Genomic DNA, 9,914 nt, shown 5'->3' with positions numbered 1-9,914 from the left:
TATGTTTATTCATTTTTATTTGACCCTGTTCTTGCCATTTAAAATAGACCTTTCATTATCTTTTATTTCTTTAGTAATAATATATTTTATTTTCCGATATGTAGGCCTAAATTAATCTGATTTCTGATCTGTTGTGTCTGAAGATGAGGAACATTTCTTTCATGGTGTTTTGATGCATCAATTATTCAATCAATACCTTTACGTTTGTGTTAAAAATCGTAAGAATTTTATATCTGCATATATGTTCTTATTCAGATCTTATGTAAATAAATATATTTTGCAGATCTCTTAAAATATAAGAAGTAACCAAATCATCTCGGAACAAAATGATCAGTTTTTTTGCGAGAATAAACCCATAAATTCACAGACTCCGTTGACTGATTGATGCTACTTCACTTGTCATTTGTTTCTCTCACATGCTACAAATGAAGTTTATTACTCATTTTTATTTTATGAGAATGCGGAAATTGTTATTTTGACTTTGATATTAATAGACATTTTAAGGTTTGTGTGGAGAAAAAGACTCATCATAACAGAAGCTACAAACGTCAGACTTTCCTCATTTGTGTTTATGTGGGTTTTCCTGTCAGTTCCTCATTATTTATAACCAGTCTTCAGTCTTCTTGAGGAAACGTTCGCTTCCACGTCAAGGAATCATTCCAGACATTTTACAAGCAAACACCAAACCGTATTAATTCATAATACTGAGTGAATCTGCCATGAACCCCAAATATTCTCTCATGGTGTTATATCTGCTGTATCTGAAAGGTAGGACTCATTCAGTCAATCGTGTGTTAGTCTTTATTGTGCTCTTGTAAAAACCTTCAGTGCTACAAAACTGTGACTTAATATGCATTTGGCAGAAAATTATGATCTGGAAATTGTACATTTTCAAACATTCATACACTTTCTGACTCCCATTCTGATTTGTGTTTCAGGTGTATTTGGTCAGAACGATATTGTGATTTTTCTCTCTGGATCAGTTTGTGCTCCTGCAGGATCAACTGTGGCTCTGGGGTCCAATTGTTTATATCCTGGAAGGATATTTCAGTCATGGAAACACAGAATAAATAATACTGAAACTCTAGCAGATCCCAGCAAGGACTCCCGGTACAGATATATTAAAGAGTTTCCAAGGTGTTACCTACTAATTCATGGTCTAAAAGAGACAGACGCTGGCACATATTACATGAGCTTCAGTTACAGAGAAGGAGACATCATCTTTACCTCGAATAGTCGATCAGACTTCACTGTGCATGTCACAGGTAAATATTACTCTACCCCGATTCATTTTCAGAGAGAGATAAATCTGACATATAGAGACAGATGTGTGTGTTGTATTAGATCTTCAGGTGTCTGTGGGCTCTGATCGTGTGACTGAAGGTCAGAACATCACACTGACCTGTAAGACCAGCTGTCCTCCAAAACAAACCTTTATCTGGTTCAAGAACGGGCTTCGTTTGGATCTCTATAATTCCGGTGATCAGCTGCATGTTTCTGCGGTGAGCCGTGAGGATTCAGGCCGATATTCGTGTGCACTGGAACACTTTGAAACGTTCCCGTCGGCCGAGACGATCCTCGATGTCACCTGTGAGTAAAACATGAGAAAAACGCTTGATCTGTGTCATTGTGCATATCTGATTGATTATTTATGTCTCCAGATGTGGCGTATGAGAGCGCTGGAATCATAACGCTGTCGTCGCTCCTGATTCCTGTCGTTCTTCTGCTGGTTTGTGCTGCTCTGTGGGTGATGTGAGTCTGTGATCTGGTTCTTCTTTACATCTCTTCGTGTTCAACTCAACTGCGAATTTTCACGGGTGAAATTCACTCATTTTCATATGAAATCCACGCTATTGGGAATTTCACTGCAGATTTCACTCGGTTTAGTTGGTCACACAAATCCGTTGATGACTAACAGAAAACTGGTTTTAAAAGAATGTTGTGTCGGCGTCGATAGCTTTGTGGGCAGTGCTTTCAACATACAGGTTTTAAAATAGAGGAGGCACACTAATTGTATTGGTCTGGGATCCCTGCTGATTATTATTATTTGCTTAACCACTTTAAAATGGCTTTTTGGTTGCTTTTAGAAAACGTAAAGAAAACGACATGCATACAGCAAGATAATATAATTTCACTTACCTGGCCTAGCGCTTAAAGCAAACATCCATCCCTTCTTAAAAGTCTGTGTTAAGAGAGCTGCCTGTTGCGCCATTTAATTAAGCCGACTGCTGTAGCTTATATCCAGCTTAAGCTGTTTTCCCTAAATTTGTATATATACTGTTTGAAAGACAGCTTGGTAAATCAGCTGGCAATCAAATATTCAATATCGCTACTCATAAGTACTTGGTACATTATCAGCGCAGCGGGAGACGTTCAAACTAATATCACGTAATTTACGCCTCTTTGATGATTGGTTGATATCAGAAGGGAAGCTAGCCTCCCCTACAGTGTTTCTTTTCTCAACACTCTTCAGCACTGAAAGTGAACACTCGATGGTTATTAGCTAATTTTTTTTACCTACGGAGGCACGAGAGCTCAGCCTCCCCTGCCTCCCCCGACGAGTGGCAATAAGGGTGTCCCGAGTTCGAATCCTGACTCAAGGACCTTTCTTGATCCCGCCCCCTATTTCTCCCCCACTTCGCTTCGTGTGGTAACACTTTAGAATAATGGTCTGTTGTTAAGAAGTAACTATGCAGGAAGTAATAGGTAGTACTACATTAACACTTAACTTAATACTATTAACTAATCGAGAAGCAAGATTAACTAAGCAGTAAGTTGTAGCAAATTTAGGACAAAGGTAGTTCCTTATTAGATATTTGATAATTACTAAAAATATATATCCTCATTGAGAACTAACTACTTGTGAGCTATGACCAGTTAATAAAGAATTAATTACTTATCACAACAGTAACGTCTTAAAAGTGAACAATTTTTCTTTGTGGAAACTAATTTATGAATATGATATCCCCCAAATAAGTCGGCTACATTTTAAAATTGTGACTACTACTCTTACCAAAGGACGGATGTTCAAACTTAAACATAGAATAATAATAAAAATTAAAATACTCTTAAAAATGTTAATAATTAAGAAGTGATGCTGACAAGCTCATGGTTGAATTAGTTCACAATTATGATCTCTGCTTCGTGTCAGTTCAATATGTATCAATGTATCCCACTCCAAAAAACCTACTGGTAAAATACCACTAGTGCTTCACACAAATGTATGACTGTACAGTATGTCAGATATAAAATATGTTAAATAACTTATTAATTTACTTGTGAGTAATTACTGAGTGGTTAAGGTGTTTTTCACTTTAAAATAATGGTCCAGATCACCAGTAGTTCCTTAGTAGCACTTTAGCTTTAAAGTGAAAAATACATTAGCTTCTCACTAATTACTCAAGCGTTACCTTGTCAGCCTGCAGGAACTACTAGTGATCTGGACCATTAGTTTAAAGTGAAAAACACCTTAACCACTCAGTAATAGTTAACATATTTTATATCTGACACATACATTTGTGTGAGGCACTAGTGATATTTCACCAGACGCTGTAATCTGGAATATGCGGTTTTGTGCTGAACACAATATAAATGCAGTCGATGCCTTCATTAAGGACGTGAATTGTTTTTGTCAAGAGAAAATCATTATTTATATTCAAGAAAAGTCCTCCCCAGCCTGCTGTCACTAAAGGTACAGGTCTTTTGGAGACATACTGAACTGACACACACTAGAGCTCATAATTGTGAACTAATTCAATCACTTCCTAATTATTAACATTTTTAAATGAATTACTTTTATTATTATTATATGTTTTTGTTTGAAATAAACAGAGAACATCCATCCTTTGGTAAGAGTAGGCCTAGTAGTTACAATTTCAACCTGTAGCCGACTTATTTGGGGGATATTATATTCATAAATTAGTTTCCACAAAAAAAACAAATGTTCACTTTTAAGACGTTACTGCTGTGATTAGTAATTAATTGGTTATTCTTTATTAACTGGTCATAGTTCACAAGTAGTTCTCAATGAGGATATATATTTTTAGTAATTATCAAATATCTAATAAGGAACTACCTTTGTCCTAAATTTGCTACAACTTACTGCTTAGTTAATCTGGCTTCTCGATTAGTTAATAGTATTAAGTTAAGTGTTAATGTAGTACTACCTATTACTTCCTGCATAGTTACTTCTTAACAACAGACCATTATTCTAAAGTGTTACTGTTGGCAGTTCTGATCTGTCTTATCGTGATAAATAAAACAATACATTTTGTGTGAACTGTCTGCTTCATACATTGCTGCACTATTGACAATAGACAATCGACTTTTTTGCCTGCGAGATTTATACCTTCATAACTGCTCTTATGTCACTTTTTGTTTTCTTTTTTGTTTAAACAGAAAGAAAAAAACAACAAAACCTGAGAAGACCTAAAGGAAAAGAAAAAAACAGACAGGTAAACAACCAGTTTTTTAATAGACTCATGTAAACTAGATGTCTTTTCTTCAGAATGACACTGTGTATGAAAATGACCAGACACTGGTGGATTGGTGCGATGCATCTGAGTACACTTGTGTTTACTTCAGGCTACACAGTAAACTGCACCGTAAATCTTTTGCAGAGGATACTGTATGTCACATGACATTGTTGCCCCCTAGTGAACATCACAACAACAAGAGTATTCTTGTATAGTACATAAAAAGCATTTGTTTCTATAGGCTACATGCTGGTTTTTGAAAGCTTTATTCTTTCAAGTATCTGCTCTGATTCATTTTGATCATCAGTTTTCTTTTTGACAAACTGAAAAGTCGCCCAATTTACTTGAATTTACCCTGATAAAGGTGAAAATGTCTTTCTCGTCAGAGACAAGATGTAAAATTGTTAGGCGGCTCACACAGTGCCATGCAAAGCAAATAAAAGCCTTATGAGTGCAGTGAAGTGTTCATCTGTAGACACACCTCAGAAACACACTATAAGGATAAAGGTCGAAGAGTTTCCTTGGTTATAAACTTTATTTCATCCCAGTCAAATGCCACAGTCATCCCACAGTCAAAAAAAAATAAATGTGTTGCATTGGTTTGTCTTCTAGGAGTGTAGTCAAATAAGATTAGATAAGACTGTCATTAAATCGTTCATAAATGTGCTGCACATTTCAATTCAGTTCAATTCGAGTTTATTTGTATAGCGCTTTTCACAATCGTTGCAAAGCAGCTTTAAAGAAAATTAAGTTTCGAGAATATATTTGGTAGTAGCTTGTCAGTGGTGACTGTCAAATTGATGTACATATGGCAGAAATGTACGGTAAAACTCAGCATTTCAACACTAATTCATATTCCTCTCCAACCATAAAATGCTCAGCTGTTTCTTTTCCTGAAATAACATTATAGGCTCTGCTGCTTTTGGTAAAAGAAAGATATGCTGCAATTTTATTCAAATGCCTTATTTTGATGTCAAATTTAAAATATTGGTATAAAGATACATGTACTTTAATTTCATAACTGCTACTGTAGATGTAAAATGCACAGATAATCATACAGTTCACAGATTAGTCTAACAGCATTAAATACAGCAAGCAATAAAACATAATCATACATTTTTTTTTCTTAAAGAGCCTTGAAAATAGGCTAATTGTCATTTCTTCCACAAAGTTATTGATGAGTTACAATAAGAGTAGATTCATTCGATGCAGAATATAACATCTGTTCATTAAATTACGTCATACACATAAAGTAAGAGGATAGTGCCTGTCGTGATGAGCGCGAGGCCGAGGCAGAGAGCCACATTGTTCAGGATCAACGCCGATCTGGAGCTACTCATCGCTAACTCTCGGTGTCCAGCCATGTTAGCGTCTTCAGTCTGTGAAAACACGAATGTCAAGCAAATTAAAGTGATTTTGAAAAAAAAAAACTCAATCCAGAACACTTCCAAAGAAGGTTAATAGATTTCAGCCTGTTTGTAGCAAACATGAAATCAAACAGTTGTCAGTTTTAGTATTTAGCAAATGCCATCTTTTTCTTTCATACTAAGAATTCTGCATTTTTCATATTATAGATCATTGCAAAGTTATCCAAAATTAAAACCTTAATTATGCTGTAAAAAAACAAATCCATAAGATAACAGAAAAAGCACTGGCAGCTACTTACACATTATCCATTTCAATTTTATGGACATTTCCGTTGACTCTAAAACAAGGTTTAAAATTCTAAATGCTGGTAAAACACCTGTAAAAAATAATAATAATCCTTTAAATTATACAGTACATTGTGCCCTATTTTTACTTGTGCGTTTTTTTAAGAGTGTACACTCGGAAATAAAGGGTACAAAAGCTGTCACTGGGGTGGTACCTTTTCAAAAGCTACACTTTTGTAACCTAAAGGGTTGAATATTGGTACCTTAAAAGTAGGATACATATTAGTAAATTGTATATACATTTCTATACAATTTCGAACTTTCAATAAAGAAAGTAAGGCTGATGATAGACTGGGCAACTTTTAGAGCAACGTTGCAGTCAACGGGCAACCAGGTGAGACACAGAGCCCACGACCGATCTAAAATATCCAGATAGAAATGTGTTACCTATTCTCAATGGGAAAGTGCCCAAGCAACATTGCTCAAAAAAGTTGCCCCGGCAAAATTGCTTAAGTATTTGCCCCGTGTATCATCAGCCTAATTCCAAACTGATGTTGCCATTTCAAAAAATATTGTAGTTCTTTAGCGCTAAGACGGTTACTCTTCAATCAAAACATAATGAGCCTGTAAAAAATGATTGTTATTTTAACAGTAAAAGCCTGTAAAAAAGCTACAGTAAAAACCTGTTAACTGCTTAACAGTAAGTTTCCATACTATGTACTGTACGGTGAATAAATGTAATTACATTTAATGTGATTTTACAGTAAAATACTGTTAAAAATAAGGTTTTTGGAAGTGAAAAAGAAAAAGTCATTGTATAATTTACATTGAAAAACCGTAAATTGACACTCCCAGAATTCCCTGCATGACACTTCATATTTGATGTTTTTTTGTGGAAATAGCATGTTTCTAATTAGTTTTTTCTTATCAGTCGTGTACATTAGGGTTTAATCTTACATCTAATGTTGTTAAATCAATGTTTATTGCATTATTTCAGCATCATGTGTGTCACCGTGATGGCGTTTAGTGTTTGTGTGAATGACACTGTGTGCACCTTCTATATATAAGTATTGTCCTCCTCAGCTCGTAGAAAAGCTGTTTGTGATGAGCTTTGGTTCATCATGTGACTTTCTCATCACCACCAGTTTTTGGTGGTTATCAGTGCATTACAATGGTTCAAAACAGATATTAGTACTTCAATATGTTGGTTTATTAACATTACATCAGTTAATGAAATACGGTATTTTATTGTGAATTTAAGTTAAGTCTGTAAAACCTAAAATATTGCTACCATATTTTTTACGGTGAAGTTCTGGCAACTACAGCTGCCGGTATTTTACCGTAAATGTCACAGATTTTTTTTTTACAGTGCATTTATTATGTTATTTGCATGATTAATTCACGGTGGGCAAATAAATAATCTCAAAACGAAGAAAACGTCCTACTAGAAGGAATACTTACATTGCACGAGCAAGCAACAGCAGCGCTGCCCAGAGGTAAAAAGCAGCACAGCATGGTAAAGATGGAGTAGCACATGTAATCCGGCACTGGAGCAGCAGGAGACATGGTGGTCATGAACACAGCAGGCTGAACGGTGACCTCAGTATGACCTAGCTGTGGTCCTTGGGAATACACAGCCATCCCTGGATATGACTGCTGGGCAAACGGGCCCTGAGGGCCTCCTGGAGCTCCGTACGGTTGGTTTGGATATCTAGAAGGGATGGGATTGAGATTGACTCTTGGAACCTGGTATCCTGCGTTGGGATAGTTTGGTGGCAGCACAGACTGACCCATAGACTTGTCCGATTGATCCTGTTCATCCTGAGGGCCAGTGAATGCAGGGTTCATTCTTCCAACTATTGGTCCTTGATTGTACATTTCTTCTCTTGTTCTCCTGTAAGTGTACTAAATGATCTTGATGGTTTTTCTCTTTCGTTTCGTGCTCAACTGAGATGCTCCTCGCTGGACGCTGGTTTATCTGCAGTCTTTATTGAACCTTGTCCTCTGATGGTGATGTGTAGATTAATAGCAGTTCAGTGGAAGGTGGTTTGTAGCTTATAGGAGAGGTGCAGTGTTGACTGAACAGTGTAGATAAGGCTTTTACTGTTTCTCAACAAGTCGACATAACGAAACATGCACCTTTAAAAGAAAGGAGAAAACATTTCCATATCTTTTGTTGTTGATGTCAAAGACGATGTGTCCAATCAACAGAATTTTGTCCCACATTTCTCTGTCATTAGGTAGAAACTCATTAAATTAGAACCAGACCACTCTTTTTCCTTTTAATTTTAATGCTTTATTTGAATGTGTAATTTAAAAGAATGAAAGAAAGAAACATTTTATATCAGCACTAACTGAAATGTAGTTTCATTTCTGCCCAAAGTAAAATGCACAGATAATACACAACCCAGCCTCAAGATCAATCTGAGAGCATTAAATACAACATGAAACAAAACATATAGCCTAATTGTACATTATTTCCTAGAAGGTCTTGAAAATACTTGTCATTTCTTCCACAAAGTCATTGATGAGTTACAGTACGAGTATCGGTGCATTTGAAGTAGAATCTGTTCATTAAAATATGCCATACGCATAAAATATTGCAACAGTGGCTGCAGTAATGATTAGAATGCCGAAACAGAGAGCCACATTGTTCAGGATCAACGCCGCTCTGGAGCTGCTCATCGCTAACTCTCGCTGTCCAGACACGTTAGCATCTCGAGTCTGTGAAAACACAAAAGCCAAGCATATTAAAGTGAGTTTGGAATATCCAGAAGCTTCAGAAATTGTTTAATAGATTTCAGTCCATGCAATTACAGCACGAGAAAATTAAAGGTCTTTGCACACCGAGTCTGAAAATTTTGCACGTTAAAAAATAAATACGACCTCACGTTGTGTCAATCACGTTTACACACTGCCTCCGAAACTGTCATCTGTCATAAAAAAATTTGGATCAGGTTCGATTTTCTGCGTTTTCGCATCCGTAGAATCTATTTTGATAGGAAAGGATGATGAATAGCCTACGAAAAAAGGCATACGAAAATTTCGGACTTGCAAGGACCTTGTGTTGGTGAAATCAAGCAGCATGTGAGCAGTTTGTATTAATATTAGTTTTTTCCCTCTTATATACTAATAATCCTGTATTTTCATTCTGTAATGTAATATCATATTATCCGACTTATTTTGTGTACTGTCCGTGAATGCCTTGTGTGTGACTTCCGATTCGATCCATGCCTGTGGTGTTCAAGAGCGATCGGCTCGCTCAAATACGATCTTTCTAACATGACTTGAATGCACCATAACTACAATAGTAACACATATGCACTATGATAAGAAACACCATCATAATATAAGCAGCATAAAGAGCTGTTTTGTACAGCTTAAAATAACTACACAAAGCAGGCCGCACACATTAAACTTACAAATGTCCGCTCTTTCGTTAAAAATGAAGTGGGTAGATCATTACTTTTAATGACTCCAAATGTAGGCTAAATTCAAGGTTCAAAGTTATAACCTTAATTATGCTGTAATTGCTGGTGTAAATCTGATAATCGAGCTGTCTGATGAGATATCTGACATCATTAATTTACAGGAAGTGTAAAGTTTCGGTTTTCAACATGACCGTCCGGTTTCCTGGCTTTCAGTATAGGGCACATAGTCACCAGATTTTATTTGGTGCAAGTATCACAACACATTTACATGCTCATTCAAATCTTTTATAATCAATGTTAATATCTGGTCATTTTATGAAACTTCCAAGAAAAGGTTATGATACATTTCTGTTAAA

The 9,914-nt window shown here is 36.0% G+C and overlaps 1 protein-coding gene across 1 annotated transcript; it reads left to right on the top strand.

Annotated features, from left to right (window-relative positions):
• The first annotated feature begins 757 nt into the window (after positions 1 to 757).
• Positions 758 to 1,756, top strand: LOC107552388 (transmembrane and immunoglobulin domain-containing protein 1-like). The gene is made up of 4 exons (XM_016234257.1): positions 758 to 768; positions 939 to 1,265; positions 1,345 to 1,590; positions 1,662 to 1,756. Exons 2-4 carry the CDS (start codon positions 1,190 to 1,192, stop codon positions 1,754 to 1,756), a joined length of 417 nt encoding a protein of 138 aa, XP_016089743.1. The 5' UTR covers positions 758 to 768; positions 939 to 1,189.
• The last annotated feature ends 8,158 nt before the right edge of the window (positions 1,757 to 9,914 follow it).

This window comes from Sinocyclocheilus grahami, unplaced genomic scaffold (assembly GCF_001515645.1).
Source record: "Sinocyclocheilus grahami isolate Dianchi unplaced genomic scaffold, SAMN03320097.WGS_v1.1 scaffold449.1, whole genome shotgun sequence".
NCBI classification, from domain to species: domain Eukaryota; kingdom Metazoa; phylum Chordata; class Actinopteri; order Cypriniformes; family Cyprinidae; genus Sinocyclocheilus; species Sinocyclocheilus grahami.
Note: the sequence above shows the minus strand (reverse complement) of the source record. Positions and strands in the feature narration are given on the sequence as shown.